General features: G+C 37.3%; 1 protein-coding gene across 2 annotated transcripts in view; it reads left to right on the top strand.

Annotated features, from left to right (window-relative positions):
* Window positions 1-19,057, top strand: part of LOC116034220 (dynein heavy chain 8, axonemal-like) — a 58,966-nt gene that overhangs the window by 20,935 nt on the left and 18,974 nt on the right. For both annotated transcript variants that reach the window (XM_031276784.2, XM_036000078.1), the window contains 41 exons: window positions 75-251; window positions 694-807; window positions 2,918-3,025; window positions 3,120-3,221; window positions 3,338-3,484; window positions 3,569-3,766; window positions 3,897-3,973; window positions 4,079-4,178; window positions 4,275-4,394; window positions 4,490-4,625; window positions 4,738-4,925; window positions 5,007-5,087; window positions 5,423-5,539; window positions 5,731-5,850; window positions 6,474-6,612; window positions 6,741-6,847; window positions 6,945-7,051; window positions 7,139-7,244; window positions 7,378-7,501; window positions 9,102-9,274; window positions 9,395-9,521; window positions 10,141-10,376; window positions 10,767-10,871; window positions 10,964-11,077; window positions 11,173-11,235; window positions 11,861-11,961; window positions 12,104-12,241; window positions 12,485-12,725; window positions 12,836-13,035; window positions 13,317-13,470; window positions 13,560-13,723; window positions 14,283-14,385; window positions 15,692-15,796; window positions 16,129-16,290; window positions 17,415-17,639; window positions 17,746-17,918; window positions 18,020-18,198; window positions 18,276-18,463; window positions 18,543-18,629; window positions 18,724-18,831; window positions 18,914-19,048. In XM_031276784.2, the coding sequence (XP_031132644.1) occupies window positions 75-251; window positions 694-807; window positions 2,918-3,025; window positions 3,120-3,221; window positions 3,338-3,484; window positions 3,569-3,766; window positions 3,897-3,973; window positions 4,079-4,178; window positions 4,275-4,394; window positions 4,490-4,625; window positions 4,738-4,925; window positions 5,007-5,087; window positions 5,423-5,539; window positions 5,731-5,850; window positions 6,474-6,612; window positions 6,741-6,847; window positions 6,945-7,051; window positions 7,139-7,244; window positions 7,378-7,501; window positions 9,102-9,274; window positions 9,395-9,521; window positions 10,141-10,376; window positions 10,767-10,871; window positions 10,964-11,077; window positions 11,173-11,235; window positions 11,861-11,961; window positions 12,104-12,241; window positions 12,485-12,725; window positions 12,836-13,035; window positions 13,317-13,470; window positions 13,560-13,723; window positions 14,283-14,385; window positions 15,692-15,796; window positions 16,129-16,290; window positions 17,415-17,639; window positions 17,746-17,918; window positions 18,020-18,198; window positions 18,276-18,463; window positions 18,543-18,629; window positions 18,724-18,831; window positions 18,914-19,048 (5,649 nt within the window). The remainder of the gene's footprint in view (window positions 1-74; window positions 252-693; window positions 808-2,917; window positions 3,026-3,119; window positions 3,222-3,337; window positions 3,485-3,568; window positions 3,767-3,896; window positions 3,974-4,078; window positions 4,179-4,274; window positions 4,395-4,489; window positions 4,626-4,737; window positions 4,926-5,006; window positions 5,088-5,422; window positions 5,540-5,730; window positions 5,851-6,473; window positions 6,613-6,740; window positions 6,848-6,944; window positions 7,052-7,138; window positions 7,245-7,377; window positions 7,502-9,101; window positions 9,275-9,394; window positions 9,522-10,140; window positions 10,377-10,766; window positions 10,872-10,963; window positions 11,078-11,172; window positions 11,236-11,860; window positions 11,962-12,103; window positions 12,242-12,484; window positions 12,726-12,835; window positions 13,036-13,316; window positions 13,471-13,559; window positions 13,724-14,282; window positions 14,386-15,691; window positions 15,797-16,128; window positions 16,291-17,414; window positions 17,640-17,745; window positions 17,919-18,019; window positions 18,199-18,275; window positions 18,464-18,542; window positions 18,630-18,723; window positions 18,832-18,913; window positions 19,049-19,057) is intronic.

Below are 19,057 nucleotides of genomic sequence, written 5' to 3'. Positions count from 1 at the left end.
ATTGTAGATTAATTGATTGAATTGCTGCTCTGTAAAAGGAAATTGTAACCATTCTCCATATCCATAATCATCAGGTCCTGATAGAAAGTGATCAGTTAAGGAAAGTGGTTGATTCTGCAGGGCCATTAAGTGAGTTGGAACACTGGAAAAAAATGTCTTTAAGGTTCAACTCCATCATCAATCACATCAAAGGCCCAGAATGTAAGGCAGTGGTAATGGTGCTCCATATCAGCCATTCTAAGATTATGAAGGTAAGGAAGCTTGAGTGTTAAACTTCAACAAAGTAATAGCTAAAGAAGTTATTATACAGCATTATAACAGGTTTTGATGGATCTGACTACAGTTTGATGTGTGTAAAGACGCAATGTGACTAACTGAGTCTGTGTAAAATAAAAAATAAATGTCTGTGCAAATTATATGATAGAAAATGTTATTGTTGCATGAGCTATAGTAATGAATGAATGGATGAAGAATGCAAATTGATCATCGATAACTGTTATAAGACATTTTACCATTCGTTACCTTAGTTTTTTTCTGCAATCTGAACATCACTCAGCTACAGTCATTTGTGAAGGGCATTTAACGGATGAGGATTTCCTAAAAAAATGTTTATATATTAATAATAATCCAAAACTTGTTGTTCTTAAACTTGTCTTTTCAAAATTGAACCTTTTCATGCATGCACCTATGTAGATGTGGAGGGTGCTGGATGCCAAGATAACAGATCGCACCAATGAAGCAAAAGACAATGTAAAATTCCTTTACACACTGGAGAAAGTCTGTCAACCTCTTTACAACAGTGACCCGGTATGTATAGTCAGTAATTGGATATGATAAATAGCTAGTCATGTCTACGTAATTATATACATACAGTAATATGTAGAAACAATTCAGCAACAATATATTAAAATAGCAGATTAAAAGAAGTATTTAAAAAAATAATTATAAGTGTTAAGGACCCAGGTTGTAAATGCATTTCCGTTCATTTTAGAAATGTGTGTCATTTTGTAGTGCTTTTTACTTTCTACAGTAAGGATTAATTACACCCTCGACTGAAATATTTACATGAAGCAAAATAAAACGTATTGACACCAACCAACAACTACCATCATGCATTGCGCATGACATCAATCCAAATGAGTTTTTGATAACTGACAGTAACACACTGTTGATGTAGAATTCCCTGTATAGTGAGTAATTGAACTATTTCAGATGCAGCCCATGTGTAGCAGGTGTAGGTTAAACCTTAGATACAGTGACCTCTAGTGGACATCAGGTTAAAATTAAAGACACAGTATATTTATACCTCTTTCACACCAATGACATGGTCAGACCGGGCTATCTGACCTGTGTTGAACCCTTCTTTTGTCAATTCAAAACCGAGCCAGTCAACACGGGTTGATCCCTGGTCATGACAATTCAGATACGACCAGGGTCACAACCCAGGAGCAATGCATACCAATTACTTCAGGCGAGGGGTTTACATGTCCTTTTCATGGCATAATCCAGTCCAGCTGTAACAGTGGTTTGTAACCTATTAAAGTTCCTTATTGTACAGTATATATTAAAAGATAAAAATAACGACCACAATTAACTTTAATATTCAGGGTTCATATGTTTTGAAAAAACCTGGAAAAGTTATGGAATTTGAAAAATGCAAATTCCAGGCCTGGAAAGGTTTTGGAAACATAAAAAGATCCAGAAAGTTTTGGAAAAGTCATGGAATTACTTTTTTAACACCGCATAATAATATGTGATTAATCAATGTATTTTCACGTCGTCCTAACCTCAACGTTCTATTCGGGGCACGATATTACGAATCCCACTATGAACCACATAAATTGTCATTCATTTTATTGTTAAACCTCTGAGGGTAAACTTTAACACAGATTTTTATTCTTATTGTATCATGTTGACTGACATTTTCAGGAATACATAGTCATGGAAATTTGCCAAAAAAGTCATGGAAAAGTATTGGTTAAAATGCGTATGAACCCTGAATATTAAAAAAATACTGAGCTGGTTTGGCTTGTAATATTATGATTACTTCATTTCAAACAACATTTCAACATCAAAACACAACCCCAGACTTTATGGGTTTGGGGGTTTAATTATGCAGTGTTGTCACATGTATACATGTTAAGTGACTTTCTTACCCCAATTTTTAAGCATAGAGTAGAATGCATTTTATTGCACTGCTAGACTGTGGTTGTAACTCATTTTGATAGCAGCATTAACATTAGATAGAAAGTAAAGACAAAACATGACATAACAGTTATGATTTATGCAAAGCATTTGACATGATATGCACGACCCCATCACACGTAACGTTAATGCCATTATTTCTGCTTGCGATGGCGTTTCTTTGCTTGCCTGTCTGACCGGAGCTGGAGGAAAGCGGACCAGATTAGCGAGAGTAGTATCAACATTAGTCTTGTTATGCTATCATCCACTACGTTGTCTCTCACTGTCCCGGTCATCTGCCACTTAATTTCTTCCTCACCGCAGACTGCCGGGAGCTCCCGCTTCTCAAGGTCTTGCTACATATCTATGTGGTTTGAATAGTCAATCACCTCCAATGTAGCTAAAAACATGCTGCTGCCATCGCACTTTTTTTTTTCTTCATATTTTTCGCACCGTTTGTTCCTGAGCTACTTAGGGACCCTGGTTGTGTGCTATTCACATTGAAATTGGCCCACGTCAACGCAGGTTAACCCTTTCAAACACAAAGTCAACCCTGGATGAGTTCTCGGTGTGATAGTGGTATAAGAGTCAAGGGATTTATTGGTAATATTAAACATTTTACATATAGGAACTTTTAAGTACATCATGTATTAAGGCGAGTTTGTTGCATTTTTCAAAGTACTTGTTCAGTAGAAGTTTAATAATATAGATATACATGGATGTGTGATTTCAGGTCACTATGATGAAAAGCGTGCAGAACGTCATCAATGCCATTCAAATGATTTACAATGTTTCATTGTCCTACAATACCAGTGAAAAGATATCTTCACTGTTCATCAAAGTAAGTGTATTTAGTGTCAGAAAAATATAAGTTGTGTTCAGGAAATGTAAGGACCCAATTTACTTTGTGAAACTTTGTAAATAAAAAATTTCAGGTGACAAATCAGATGGTTACTGCGTGCAGATCATATATTACTGACAATGGCACATGTCTAATATGGGACCAAGACGCTGATACCATTGTCAAGAAAATGCAGGTGATGATGACACCTACCTATATGAATAATGTCTGTGGTATCATTGGTTAGTCTTTAATATAGCACATGTTGACATTAGCATGTAAGTGTTTTCATTCATCTTTTATTTTTGGCAGGACTGTATCTGCTTATATCAGGAGTATCAGTCTTGCTTCCAGAAAACAAAGAAACAAACAATGGAAAGACCTGGAAAGAGGTCCTTTGAGGTTTCAGAGATGCAGATTTTTTGCAAGTTTGAGGCCTTCTGCAAGCAACTCGTAAAGGTGCAGTCCATGCTAACTTTTTATATTTGAATCCCACTGTTACCATAAGCATTGCCAAGTAACTATAAGCATTATCTATTTTAGATCAAACAAATAATTACAGTGTTCAAGATGTTCGGATCTCTTGGAAAATCAAATATTGAGGGCATTGAGATTCTGGCCAGACAATTCCACACTGTATCCATGAATCTGAAAAGGAAGCAGTATGATATGTTGGCTCCAAGGACAGTTGAATTCGAAACAGATTTTGCTAAGTTTATGGCTCAAATCGGCCACATTGAGGTGTGTATAGTTTCCTTCTGTTTACAATATGTGGTGTAGGTAGCTTCTGTCTTCTCCCTCTCTCTTAAATGTTAAGTATTGTTTCCAATATTGATGGTCATTTTCAAATTTTGGCTATCATTATCTACAGAACCAGCTTAGGACCTTTATGAGTTCATGCTTCTCAAATATCATCTCATCTCAGCAAGCTCTGTCCTTAATACAGCGGTCAGTAAAAGATAGTATAATAATAGTGTAATAAAAAGATTATACTGTACAATTATGTATTTAAACGCGATGATTTGACTTAATCAGAAAATTCTTAATCTCTAGTTTTCAGAGGCTGAACATTCCCTGTCTTGACACAGAAATTTCCAACCTTTTGGGTCTAATTCTTCAACGTTATGCCTCAGAAGTAGAGTTTGTGAAAAAGGTATCCCATTTTCATAAATGTTAAGTTATTGTCAAATATAGACTTAGGTGTTTTTTATGAAATTAACAGATCTACTTAAGTTAATTTTCTCTGCAGCTATTTGACAAACAAAGAGATGACCCCCCATTAGCAAGAAACATGCCTCCTGTGGCAGGACGGATTGGTTGGGTCAAGCACCTCTACCAAAAAATAGAGGAACCCATCTCATACATAAAAGTAAGCCTACATTTCTCCCACCAAAACAACCAAAATACTTATTATTGTACTGATATGTTTTAATGTTGATTTAATGCATCTGTTGTCAATAACAGAAAAACTCGGACATCTTGTGCAGCCCTGAGGGACAAGATGTGGTCAAAATGTACAATCAAACTGCAGCTGCGTTTGTCAAGTTTGAATCTGTTTGCCACAGAGCGTGGATGATTGAAGTGTCGAAACTAGATTATGGTTGGTTTTCTGTCTCTGACACCCTGACATCTGATGCCTTAGATGACACACAATGCCCCTTGTTATTGATATAAATTTAAAATACTTTCTCCCCAATTCTGCTTCATAACAGTCTTGAATATTACTCTGCTGGTTCGTCACCCAAGGACTGGAAAATATGTTGTCAACTTTGATCCTAAAGTAACTGAGGTCATTCGGGAGGCTAAGTGTTTGTTAAAGATGGGTCTGGAGGTTCCAAAGCAGGCGTTGCGTCTGGTGAAGTTGGAAAGCAAAATAAACACCGATCACCTCCGACTACAGGTACATTTGAAACATAGTCTTTCACAGATGGATAGTTAGCTTAATATAAAATGACTTGTATGTCTTTTTTTTTTTTTATAGACCATTTTGGCAGATTATGAGTCTACTTGTGAGAACATTCCTGCGGACTTTGCCAGCCTGATGGCTTCAAAAATAAAAAATGTAAGCGGTTTTTAAACTACATTTAATGTAGAACATTTATCTAAATCATAAAATATCAAAACGGTGAAGAGTAACTCATATCATGTTCTCATAAATGTAAACATATAGTTCAACTCATGATACGAGCCACAAGTCAGTGTAAACAAACATAAGTTTCTTCAAGTGTTTCCTTTCTGTGGGAAAATGTATAAACCTGCAAATATGAAGCAGTGTGAATAATAATCAGATTTTAATTTCATGGCTTTTGTGTTTTAAAGAGTTAACTATTGCTTAATTCACCAATGCTTCCAGAGTTGCTAATGTTTTCAGCTATTATGTTTTTGGTCAATTGCAAGGTGGAATCTGTGCTTCGCCATGGGTCGGTGCTGCTCACCTGGTCATCCTTCCTCCTGGACAAGTTCTTCCAAAATGTTGACACTGCTTTGTTTGAGCTCAAACATCTTGTAAAGAAGGTATATTACTGAATAAAAGCACTGACCAAAATGTTAACTATCATTCCTTCTCAGATATAGATATGAATACTGCTATTGTGGATTTGCAATGTAAAAAATGACAGCTTGGCAATATCCAGTCAACAACCCAAAAATACTATTGCTCAAGGGCCATGTTTTTAGGTGCCATGTTTTTTTTTTTTTTTTTCCAGTTGCAGGATATCTGTAAGATACACATTGATGATGTCCTTAAAGACATCTCAGAAACTGTGCTGATTGAGCTCCCTGAAAGTGATGCGTCTTCAGTGCAGCACCTGATTGACCGCAATGAGGTATGGATGCATACTTTTTCTGAACCTTTTTCATCCTCCAAATTAAAACACAAAGTAAAATTCAATTGCTAATATTTTTCCATCGAATGAGTTCTTAAAGTGCCTATAATCAATCTTTTTTATAATGTTTGAAATGACATTGTGAAAACAATGTGGCAATGTGAAACTGCTTTGTAGTGATAGACCTACAGAGATTCATCATCACCCAAATCTGCAGCTCCCCTCTGCTTTACGGAGCTCTATACAGAGTTTCATAGCATTGTTTAGCTGTTCCGCCAGCAACGTTACTGTTTTGGTTCACTCGCTCTCATTGTATTGTTTTCAGCTGAAATAACCCTAAAAAAATCCCTGGACAGGAACATCATGCAGACCAAGTTAGCGACTAGTTTGTAAACATAGTGGAGCATTTAGCAGTTAAAAACCATTGATAGTCGATGGAGACCAAAAACCGAGCAAAGAGAGTGAATATTGGACTTACATTAATCAGGTGGCCAGAAACATGACTACAAATTATAATGTTGCTCTGTAACTACAGGATGTGTAAATAAGCAACTGTTTGTTTCAAAGAAATTATGAATTATGTCTTGTTCACTAATCCACTCAATTTATATATATTTTTTTAGAATCTATGTAAGGAGTGGGCAAACACATTGAACTACAAATGTAATCGTGTTAGAGAAGCGGTGAAGGAGCTGGGTAATGTGTTCAGTGCCATATATGAATCAAAAGGCACCAAGAAGACGGTTGAGGAGCCAGTTTCAGGTGCTCTTAAGTCCCAGTTTTAAGTCTTGCACACAAGTGGAAATAATATAAAAAAGAACAGTCATACTCACCAAAAATTGAAAAATGTTAGATGTATGTGCTTTTTTTTCACCCTTGGAACATTTTAGGACGCCGGAGTGTGACTTTCTCAGGAGAGAGCCAGAAGACCCTTAATGAGGATGAGGGAATGAATTTAGAAGGTCCATATAGAGATAAAGCAATCGAATTTGAGAAGGTATGTATGCTTACCAACACCAAGACATAGTTCTTATATATGTATATTTGTATATCAACAAATATGTAAATATTTCAAATAAAAATCTTAATTTCAGGAGTTTAAGAAGCTTTATGAATACTTCAGTGCAAGGGTATTAGATGCACTGGTCAAGACAACCAAGCTATCTCTGGAGACCCTGAAAAGGAGAATTTCTGGCACTATGTAAGTAAGTCTGTGTTATTCACTATGTAAAAAAAAAAAAAAAAAAAAAAGGCCAATATCTAAGAGAAACGATATGATCTCTTACAGCTCGACATCAATAAATGGGAATTTTAGTACCTACCAGAAGTCAAAGTCTGAAACTAAGATGGTCTCGCTTATAAAATGTGAAGTCCAGCTGGTTATACCCAACGTGGTGAGTTTCTGCTACTCATTGTTGACTGGTTACACTTCACACTAGTTACCTTAGGGGAGATGGGTAATTTAGAATTCCTTGCCAATATTGTTAAACAGAAAATGTTGTTTCTCTGTCTGGTATTTGTCATCAGGTAATGATTCCCACTGAAGATGAGATCCAACAGGCCATAAATCGACTAATTGACTTGGTGTTGGAAATTAGCAAGGGCATTGCATGGCAGTGGGAGTACAGTCAAAGTTGTACAAATAACAAAGGTAAGTCATTATCAACATGCACATGAATTAAAAAAACTTTACGGTACGTGTCCACATGGGATGTTTTTTGACAGAAGGGATCGCCCCGTTTCCTAGCGTTTGAGGCTTGATGGGCTTGCTACTAGCAGTTATCAATTTCTCTTCAATGACCATTGACAAGCGAAGAAATCCGGCTACACCCTCCTACAACCACATTTGGACGAATGCTTCACTTATGAGCTGTCTGGTCCCGAATTTCAAAACGGACCAACACTTAAAATAAAAATATAAACTTTACCTTATTTTACAAAAATAGTTCACCGAAATGGGTTTCTGAAAAAAAATTCTGCAAGTGAAAAGCAATGCAGTTGCTAAATCTGTCTTTATTTTAGATTGACAACGATCAGGGAACCTATAATGCTTTTCTGTATTTTCTGTCGTATCTATAATGTTACAATGTCGGATTTTCATGTTAAACGTGGCCAAAGCTTTAAATAATGAGGTAAACCTATTTCAGAGAAATCCTAGTGAGCAAAACATCAGATTTCCCAATGTTATAAACACTACGCTTTCAACGTTTTTTTTCTACTCTCGGCTCTGTGTGACATCACACTGAGCTGGGTTTCTATGATTGGTCAACTGCTCCAGGCAGGCTACTGAAGTTCTTTTTTTAGGCTAACGTTTATTGTCATAAGTACTGTAGCTGCATGCTAACGCCAGAGAAGCTGTAATCTTGGCTACCAAAGTTGTTCATTTCGCCCCAATTTTGGGTCACATTACTGCTGGAACATGTCCGGTTGTGTAGTATTTGGTTTAAAAGCCTTTATTTGCGATTTCTGATGGTACAAAGTGCTGCTATATTCTATTACTGTCCACTGCTAACTATAGTAGCTGCATGCTAACGTGAGCAGGTTCCTCTCTTCTCCTCCTGAAGTCAATAATCAGCTCTTTTTTGTTTTGGTGGAGTTAAATGCCAGGTTATGGTCAGTGCACCACACAGCCAGTTTTTGAACTTCATCCCTGTAGGCAGACTCGTCGTCGTTCTGTATCAGCCCCACCACAGTCGTGTCGTCTGCAAACTTGATGATCCAGTTTGTGCTATTGGTCGGTGTGCAGTATGTACAGGATGGGACTCAGCACACAACCTTGAGGTTCTCCAGTGTTGAGCGTCAGGACTGGGGAGTGATAGGACCCTAACCTGTTAGTCTGTGGCCGGTCTGTTAAGGAGTCCGTGATCCATTTGCAGGTGTTGGTGTTCACACCCAGGTCACGCAGTTTGTCGACCATTCTGCTGGGGATGATCGTGTTGAATGCGGAACTAAAGTCCGCAAACGGCACCCTCACATATGAGCCGGGGCTCTCCAGATGAGTCAGAGCAGAATGCAGAGCTGTGTTGATGGCGTCCTCTGTCGACCTGTTGTGCCTGTATGCAAACTGATGTTGGTCCAGTATCTGACAGTATATAATAAAATCTAAAGTCTTCTGATATGGCCAATATAAATCTAAGTTGTATACCGCTCTTAAGAACGCCCTTTTTAATTGTTGTGTGAACATGATTAGTTTTATTAACCTTATTACTTTCAAATTTTTGTGTATTTCCCTGTTTGTGATGATCTCATAGGCGGAGAAAAAGAGAATTTCTATCACAGAGTTGTTGAACACAAGGACATCAAAAAAGCTCTGGTCATTCTTAAATATGAGGTCAGCTCCCAGAGAGGACAAGCAACTGATGTTCTGAAGCAGTTCAATCCTTTCAGGGGGATCTGGGATGAGGACAGGAACCTTAAAGTCAAGGTTTGTTTTCCTGGGAACATGTTCTTGTTTTGACTTTTGAGAGAACATACATGTATGTTTTCCAATAATAATAATAATAATAATAATAATAACCATATGTTTATCTTAACTTTTATAAAGGAATTCATGGACAGCAATCCATCTTTGAGCCAGATCAAATCTGAAATCCAGCACTACGACTCAATTGAACAAGAAGTTGGTGATATTAAACCCATCATTGTTTTGGGGTCTAGTGAATTGTCAACAGGTAACGTAGCCGTAATGTGTTCTAGACAGCAACCAGATGAATTTATATTATTTATAAATTTATAAATAATACTTTTTTTACTACATATTACAACGTATGTTGCTGGGTCAAATTCCACTCAAAAATAGAAAGATGGTCAAAGCTTTACAGCACACCGTCAGAGGAAGGAGCTAAAGCTTTAGAGTTTTCCCACTATTGCAGTTAGCAGCGGCTATTTGGAGCATGATTGCCTGTACATGTCATTGCAATCCAGTCAATGATGAGACCTTTACTCAAAACCAAAAATGTTAATCTTGTGGTGGTGCTCTGAGGGGAAAACATAACAGAATGTACCACAAATATTTGTACAAAATATAATGGCAATGCATATAATCTTTGGTCAAGATATTTCTGTCTGGACCAAAGTGGTGGACCGACTGACCAACATTGCTGTCATCATTTTTTTTTTTTTTTTTTTTTACCAACAAGAAACCTTCTGACCCAAGAAGCAACATCCTCTTTGTCATGGGACATATTTTATTTTATAGCAAAATGTTTTAGTTGGTTATGACATCACTTGTAGGTTATGCCTGGTTTGAGAACTGTGTTCTGCACTGTAAATTGTATCTCTTGTAAACAGAGCCATTGAAGAAGGCCTTGATAGCTGAGACCAAAGCCTGGAAGAAACTGTTGTGCAAGTACCTAAAGGAGAAGTACAAAAAGAAAATGATTGACACCAGCATACATACCAATAAATACCTCATACAGCTATCTCATCCTGTGGCTAATCTGGAAGATGTGCGTCGTGCCATGGGGGCCCTGTCTAAGCTTCGAGATGCTGAAATACAAACTGATATGACATTGATTTCCATTGAGGTGTGAATATCACATATCATATTTGTTTTCAAGGATATAGTAGCTTAATTCCAGTCTATAACTGCAATGTTTATATGATCATGTACTGACCAATAATAGAACTGCTTCAAAAAAGGCTGATGACTAGGTTTCCAGACTTAGAATATGGACAGATCATGGTGAAAACGTGTGATTGTTGAAAGAAATAAAAATGACAAGAGCAATTTGGAGTTAGGCATTGTAAGGGACAAGAAATACACAATGAACTGAGTAAATTGCTGGCTTTGCATGATCTATGCAACATTATCAGTTTGAAGTTATACATAATTTTCCTTGATAAGTTAGCCCTGCAGTTTGATTTATCTAGTTGTCAAATAACTATCTAATGATCATGTTATACGTGTTTTACAGGAAGCGTTTGAAATTTTGACTAAATATGAAGCAGAGGTGACTAAAAGAGAAGCAGAGGGGGTCTACAATCTGAGGCATTTCTTCACAAAGCTTCAGTCTAAAGCAGTTAGTATTATATTCATGCCTTGATTTGCTTTGGAATCTTATGTGTTCTTTTGTAACTCAGCTGTGATCTTGGTTTTTCCTGACTCTCGCAGAGATCACTGCAAGATGATCTTGTTCGTATGCAGCCCAAGTTCAAACAAAACCTTCTAGAGTGTGTGGCCATTTTCCAAAATAACGTTGGCACCTTTGTGAAACAATATGATTCAGTAAGTATTCTGTGAATCTGTAAGTCTCCTCAGTGTTTGTAAGTTTTAAGATCAATCAATTTAAATGAATAAATTAATTACATGGTCTGTTTTAGGAAGGCCCTATGGCTGATGGAATCGCCCCCCAAGAAGCCAGCCGCAGGCTCCAGATCTATCAGGTAACATTGTGGATGGATTTAATAACATCCTATATTGGTCAATGTTGGATGCATGTAAAGTATTTAAATAAGTAGGAAAGCAATATTGCATATAGTATGTACACACTAAAGACATTTCAGTTTAGATTTATTGAAAATGTAAAAACTGTAATTTCTTTAGATCATCTACGTCAATACAGACTTCAATGTTTAGACCAAGTCACTTGAATGTAACAAGAAAAAAATGTCTTACTTACTTACTGTGTCTTTCTGATACAGTGGTTGACATGTCCTTGCTCTTTATAAGTGTACACTGAATCCTCTCATAATACCCCAAACCAAGGAGTTCAATGCAAAAGTATCAGAAGTGATACATGAGCAGGGTATAAAAATGCATGTGAATTTGTTTTATAAACACAAACATTTATCCATATCCACACACAGTCTTTTTGTTTTTGTTTTGCCCTTTTGGTGTATACCCTCCTGTTTTTACCTCTTATGAGTTTCTCTTATTGTCAGCAATTGATTTTGTTTGAAGTAGTTGTTTTTCTGCAAACTAAAATACAAAAATATATCAGGATATTCTCTGAGATAAGTTTATCTTGCATATTTAATACAGACCTTTTTATATTTTTATTTTATTCAGACTCGATTTGAAGAACTGTGGAGAAATTTCACGACATATACCTCTGGAGAGCAGCTTCTTGGCTTGCCAGTTAGAGAATATGACTGCCTGCAAAAGAAAAAGTGTGTGACCACTCTATAAAACTTACCCTACATTACCAAAGCAATGGAAATGTGATTTAATACTTAGCTATAGTGTTAATCTTTGTGGTAATTTCTAATATAATTAGACTAATAAATAAATGATTTCCTATGGTTACCTTAGAAAAGAGCTTGATCTGCTACAGAAACTCTATGGCCTGTATGATGCAGTGATGAGTAAGATTAGAGGGTACTTTGGCATCCTGTGGACAGATGTGGATATTGAGAAGATCAATGCAGAACTTTTGGAATTTCAGAACAGGTAATACAAATATTTCTGCTCATTAATACTACAATTTGCTATGTACTGTGATTTTTTGATATGATAAACATCAACTTGGCTTTTGGTTAGGCATGTGCCAATATGAAAAACTTTCCAAATTAATACAATATTATCTCTATAATTGCTGTAAAAAGGTGAACATTTTTAAATATAGGTAGTTCAAATCAAAACTGTTTGTATATTTATTCAGACAAATACATCAACACTTATGCCTAATTTTAGGTGCCGAAAGCTGCCCAAAGGATTGAAGGACTGGCAAGCCTTCCAAGACCTGAAGAAGACAATTGATGATTTCAGTGAGTCATGCCCTCTGCTTGAGATGATGGCAAACAAGTCTATGATGAGGAGACACTGGGACCGGATTACAGACCTGACTGGGCACCAATTTGAGGTGGAGTCTGATACCTTTACACTGCAGAACATCATGGAAGCACCTCTGTTGAAGTACAAGGACGATATTGAGGTTTGCTGGCAGTTTGGATATTGGGGTTGCAATCTGCCCTAATCTCTAGTTACAATATGTTATCTTATTGTGTTGTTCAACCTCCTAAGATTGGCTTTTTGCATATGTAGGACATCTGCATATCATCTGTAAAGGAGAAGGATATTGAGGCCAAGTTGTCTCAAGTGAAAGAAGTGTGGTCCGGCCAGATCCTGAACTTGATGACATTTAAGGATAGAGGAGAACTGATGCTGAAGGGGGCAGATACAGTAGAGATCCTCACCATGCTGGAGGATAGTATGATGGTGTTGGGGTCACTGCTGAGCAACAGGTATAACAAAGCAAACACTGACTTGTAATTATCAACTAATGAAATTTGAAAACATTGACCACAATCAATATTTAACACAAAGTAAGAAAATGGATTGAGGCCATAAAAAGAAAAGACTGCTACTAGACTGATGTGACCCGTCAGATGTTTCAAAGAGGGAAATAAAGTATTGATGCAGACAGTTTTGGTTCTATTTATTCAAAGTATCATTTCAGATGTAGTGCTCATAACATGTATTGTGCTGTCTTAAGGAATGTGTGTCTTTGTCTGCCTTTTTATAGGTACAGTGCTTTCTATAAAGCAGAGATCCAGGACTGGGTAACAAAGCTTTCAACATCAACTGATGTCATTGAACAGTGGATTATTGTGCAAAACCTGTGGATTTATTTGGAGGCTGTGTTTGTTGGGGGTGACATCGCCAAAGACCTGCCACAGGTATAGTTATGACTTTTTAGCTTTATATTTTGAAAATCACAATGTTGCGCTCTTCCTTAGTAATGTGCAAAAATACTTTCCCAATGTAGGAAGCAAAGCGTTTTCAGAACATTGACAAGTCCTGGATTACGATCATGCAGCGAGCCCAAAAAGTCCCAAATGTGGTGGAATGCTGTGTGGGTGATCCAATTCTGGGACAGCTCCTACCAGATCTTCAGAAACAGCTGGAGTTCTGTCAAAAATCTCTCGCAGGGTAAAGCTTTGTAAAGCTCTTTTTGTAGTTTATTGCTTTTTCTATAGAGATCAGTGGGGATAAAAAGATTTTACTTAAAACCCTTCTACGTAGTGCTACCTTGTTAGTGCATTGTCTTCAATTGCATGTTTTTCAATTTCAGTGACCTTCCCTAGTTTTTCCACAAATTGCTGCTGTCAGAATTCTGTAAAACAAAACACTAATGTATGAGAGATTCAAGCCATATAGAAGTGTGCTTGTTTTGCAACAACCTCATCGCAAAGTATCTGCAAAAAAAACCTTTTTATTGAATCACTTGTATTTGATGGTTCTTCACGTTTTTGTAATTCAATTTCCATTCATCCGACTTGATTACTATTGATTTATTTTTTTCATTTAATTTGGTTACTCATACCTTGCAAATGCTTTGCTAAAGTTGAGGGAGATGATGTGTATTTAATGTGTTTTATTGTGATGTCTGTCTTGAGTCAGCAATTTCCCTTTCTCCAAGACAATTTCTCCCATGGGAGACAATATATTAACCGTCACCTTAAACTGGAGATGTAATCTGACTCAACAGGTACCTGGAGAAAAAGAGGCTCCTCTTTCCACGGTTCTTCTTTGTGTCTGATCCGGCCCTTTTGGAAATCCTCGGGCAAGCCAGTGATTCTCACACAATTCAGGTTAGAACATTGATTTTCGTTATTAAAAAAGTTTTTAAATAACCTGTAAAGTGTAAAAAAGAATCACAGTTCCTCCAAAACTTTGTATGCAGGGTACCCGTGGGGTCTTAAAAGCATTGAAAAAGTCTTAATTTTGATAATCTCAAATTAAGGCCTTAAAAGCCTTGAATTTGTTATACAAAGTCTTGGATTTCGTTACAAAGGTCTTATATTTTTTGCCTTTCCTAGGATTAAGTTCATACCCTAACAAAAATTAACTGTTACTAATGTAGGCTAATTAAAAACTGACCGAAGCCCGTCGCTGGACGCACCGGAGGACCGAGACACAAAGTAAACACGCCTCTCTGACCGGTACCGGGGGGATAGCAGTTAAACTGAGCAGAGGATGTGCGGAATGTGTCGGTGTTTTCGGAGCCTGGCTGGCCGCTCGGCGCCTTCAGACAAAGCTCAAGCTAACAGGCTAACGGCTTATTAGCTAGCCAAACACCGAGCGGTAACAACTGCAAAGATTGGATCTGTAAGCGCATTAATCTGCTCGGTGCGCGTCTTATAACAAACAGCGAGCAGCCGTCGGACTCTAACATCTGTTGATCCGTGCAGGACTTCAGTGTGAGCGGACTGTTTAGAGACGATGTGACCGGCAGGTAACGTTAACGGTTATCTGCTACTGTAGCAGAGCTGCAAGTAAATGCTGAACTGAGCTGTGTGTTTTCAGTTTTAAACACTGCTGCAGGTTTTCATGCACGACTGTTGTTGGTGATTTACAGAGGTGGAAGACTTACTCAGATCATGTATTGCAGTAAAAGTAGAAAAAAACTGTGTTGTAGAATTACAAATTACTTGTCAGTTACAAGTCCTGCATTCAACATCTCCCTTAAGTTAAAGTACAAAAGTATTATCAAAATATACTTAAGTACCAAAAGTAAAAGTGCTTATTATGCAGTGTAATATATCTTATTTTACTGGATTATATTATATTATAATCCAATAAACTGTATTAAATATGACTGATAATTTAAATAAAATGTTTTATTTAATTCAAGTAGCTTACTTGTACATCATTATTTTCTAGGGTTTAAAATGTATACAGATTTTACATTACAGGATTTCATAGCTTTGCTTATGAACTGCTACACTTTTTAAACAAAAAACATCTGGCACATCATTTCTACGATTGTCCTTTTATAGTGGCAAAATATACACAACAAAATGTTAAAATTGTAATCGGTCATATGTTTATGGATTTTTTGAACTTGTTTGGTATAAATGTAGTAAAGCTAATTTTAGGTACAATTATTTTTTTCAGTCACATCTTCTTGGAGTGTTTGACAATGTTAATGAAGTGGATTTTCATTCAACTGAATATGACAAGATGTTGGCTGTTAGTTCACAAGAGGGAGAGAAACTATCGGTATGTAATGCTAATTGCATTTGCAGAATATAAATATAATGTAGAAATGCATGTGTTACTCTTAATGTCAAGCACTTTTTTGCAGCTGGTCTAAATGAGGTGATTTTAATTTCATTATTTATTGTTGGGAATCTAACAATGCATCATATAGCAGAGTGTGTCTTGTGTTTTGTTTGTGAAATCTTAATATAAAAAATAATTTCTAACTGCAGTGTAGGAGACAATATGGAGGAAAACTACCTTAAATTGTATTTGAGTAAATGCACTTTGTTGCTTTCCTGTACTTATCAGAAGTATAGTATATTATAGTAAATGTGTGTTTGTGGTTTCAGCTGGACAGTCCTGTCATGGCACAGGGACCAGTAGAGCTCTGGCTCGGGGAGCTGTTGTTACAACAGCAGGCTTCATTACACTCTGTTATCAAGGCTTCAGATCTAGAGATCAACGATGAAGACTTTGATCTTCTCTCTTTCCTCAACAAGTTTCAAGCACAGGTCAGAAGACTGAAGTGAATTTTTTATATTATGTTGACAGTTGTCATGCTAGTGGCACCCTAATTCCTTTGTATTAGATATCAGGTCAACACCAGGCTTGTACAAGGTATAATTGTGGTAGAATGTCTAAATTGATTAAATCTGATACTACGAACAAAGTATAACAAGTCAAAACTGTGACAAACAACTGTCCACCTTACACAACAGAGGGTTTATACTGTACTCTTGAAGGTGTTCCTAGAAAAATCCTCATTTTCTTCTCAATTTAGGAAAGGCTTATTCATATTCTGATCAAACTACTACATGGTAATCACTTGACAACTCAGCCTGAGTGTCCAGAATTTTGACCTCATGAAACATCTGCAACGTTGATCATGACTTTATATTGCTAATTTGCTGTTCTCTTCCTTCCTTCATCAGTGACTGAGGCAGCCTAACAAATGTTAGCAATGGTCCTTTATATATTCTTGGATTTATTTTGTGTCAGAAGTTTGTAAAATTGCAAAAATGAATATACTTGTAGTGTTGAGAGATATAAAGTAATCCAGGTGACTGTCAGGGAAATAGCGAGGCTTGGACCCAAATGCAGAGTTGAGGAATTTATTGAACCAAAACTTACAACAAAAAGTGTCCAGAGGTTGGCAGGCAGGCACACACGAAAATGATCCAAAAGGCATGAAAGCCAGGAAGCAAGACAAGAGAGCAAGACAAAACACTAGACCCGGAAGACAAAAACATGCAATACAAGACAATGATTCTATACGAGACAAAGACAGCACAGAGATTAAATACACAAGGTAACGAGGTTGAAACAAGGGGCAGGTGACACAAGGGCTCAGGAACCGGTGAAACACATCAGGGCGGGGCAGACAATCAGACACGAGGGAAAACACAAGGCAGGAAGTAAAACAAGACATGACAAGGGAGAAAACAGAGACTAAGGAAAAGCTACAACAGAAACTCACAATTGTGACAGTGACATCAGTAGTTCTTTTGTTGTTTTTAATACATGATGGCACCGCAACTTATGTACGGTATTTTAGCTCATACTTTTAGGTTGCATTCAGATAATTCACTTAAGGAGTTGCATCTTTTCATGCAATATTTTTCTTTTACTTTTTTAGGTGGGCTTGTTGGGAATCCAGATGCTTTGGACAAGAGATTCAGAAGAGGCACTGCAAAATGCTGAGGATGACAGGGAGATAATGCCTCTTACCAAAAAGAAATTCCTAAATCTACTCAGCGCACTTATTAAACAAACCACCTGTGACCTGACCAAATTTGACAGAGTCAAATATGAGACGCTTGTCACAATCCATGTACACCAGAGTGATATATTTAACGACCTAGTAGGTTCTTTACAAAGTCTTACTTGGTCATGGCTCCTATTATATTATTAACTGACTGTTATTGTCATTTATTTATCACGTTCAGATTGATATCCTTTTTCCTCAGGTAAAAAAGCGTATCAAATCTGTCAGTGACTTTGAATGGCTGAAGCAGAGCAGATTTTACTTCAAGGAGGACATGGATAAGGTCCTTGTGTCTATTACTAATGTGGACTTCATTTATCAGAATGAGTTCCTAGGCTGTACCGACCGTCTGGTCATCACCCCTCTAACTGACAGGCAAGAGAAGAGGAATTTCATTTTGTATCTTAATTATTGAATTAAATTTTCATATAATGTTTAATTTCTAAGTTGAATTGGAAAACTGCTATTATCAACAGGTGTTATATCACACTGTCCCAGGCTCTGGGCATGAGCATGGGAGGAGCTCCTGCAGGGCCAGCCGGCACTGGGAAGACTGAAACCACTAAAGACATGGGTCGCTGCCTCGGCAAATATGTGGTCGTGTTCAACTGCTCGGACCAAATGGACTTTAGAGGACTTGGCAGGATATACAAAGGTATCCCAATCAATGAAACAATTCATCCAGCAGTGTGGTGTATAATTTCAGTTATCTCATTATGTATTCTTTTTCAGGCCTTGCACAGTCAGGGTCATGGGGCTGCTTTGATGAGTTCAACAGAATCGACCTGCCAGTGCTTTCTGTTGCTGCTCAGCAGATCTACATTGTTCTGATGGCACGCAAGAAACATAAAAGCAGTTTCATCTTTACTGATGGAGACTGTGTTACTCTGAATCCAGAGTTTGGCCTTTTTATCACTATGGTAGGATAAACAAATACACAGGAATCTTATAGGAAAAACTAAATATACGCTAAATAATGAGTTACCATTCCACGTCTAGAACCCTGGGTATGCAGGTCGTCAGGAACTTCCTGAAAACCTAAAAGTGCAATTCAGAACGGTGTCAATGATGGTACCAGACCGGCAGGTTGGTCAAGGCTACTTTTGCTGCAAAGTAATATTTTACTTTATGCTCTAGTCTTGACGCGTGGTCACTTCTCCATTGTTGTTGTTTTTGGCAGATCATCATGAGAGTCAAACTAGCCAGTTGTGGGTTCAATGACAATGTCGTCTTAGCCCAGAAGTTCTTTGTCCTTTATAAACTGTGTGAAGAACAACTTACAAAACAGGTGAGAATCTTGTGGCTAGTGCTCAATTACTATTTTTATATCATTATTGACCTACTGACACACAGCCTCTGCTATTCGTCAGGTCCACTATGACTTTGGCCTGAGGAATATCCTGTCTGTGTTAAGAACACTGGGGGCCAATAAAAGAGCACGGCCTGATGACACAGAGTCCAGAATTGTCATGAGAGTGCTGCGTGACATGAATCTTTCTAAACTGGTATGACAG

The sequence above is a fragment of the Sander lucioperca genome, chromosome 4, assembly GCF_008315115.2.
Source record: "Sander lucioperca isolate FBNREF2018 chromosome 4, SLUC_FBN_1.2, whole genome shotgun sequence".
NCBI lineage: Eukaryota > Metazoa > Chordata > Actinopteri > Perciformes > Percidae > Sander > Sander lucioperca.
The sequence above is the reverse complement of the archived record's forward strand: the minus strand, read 5'-3'. Positions and strand labels throughout refer to the sequence as shown.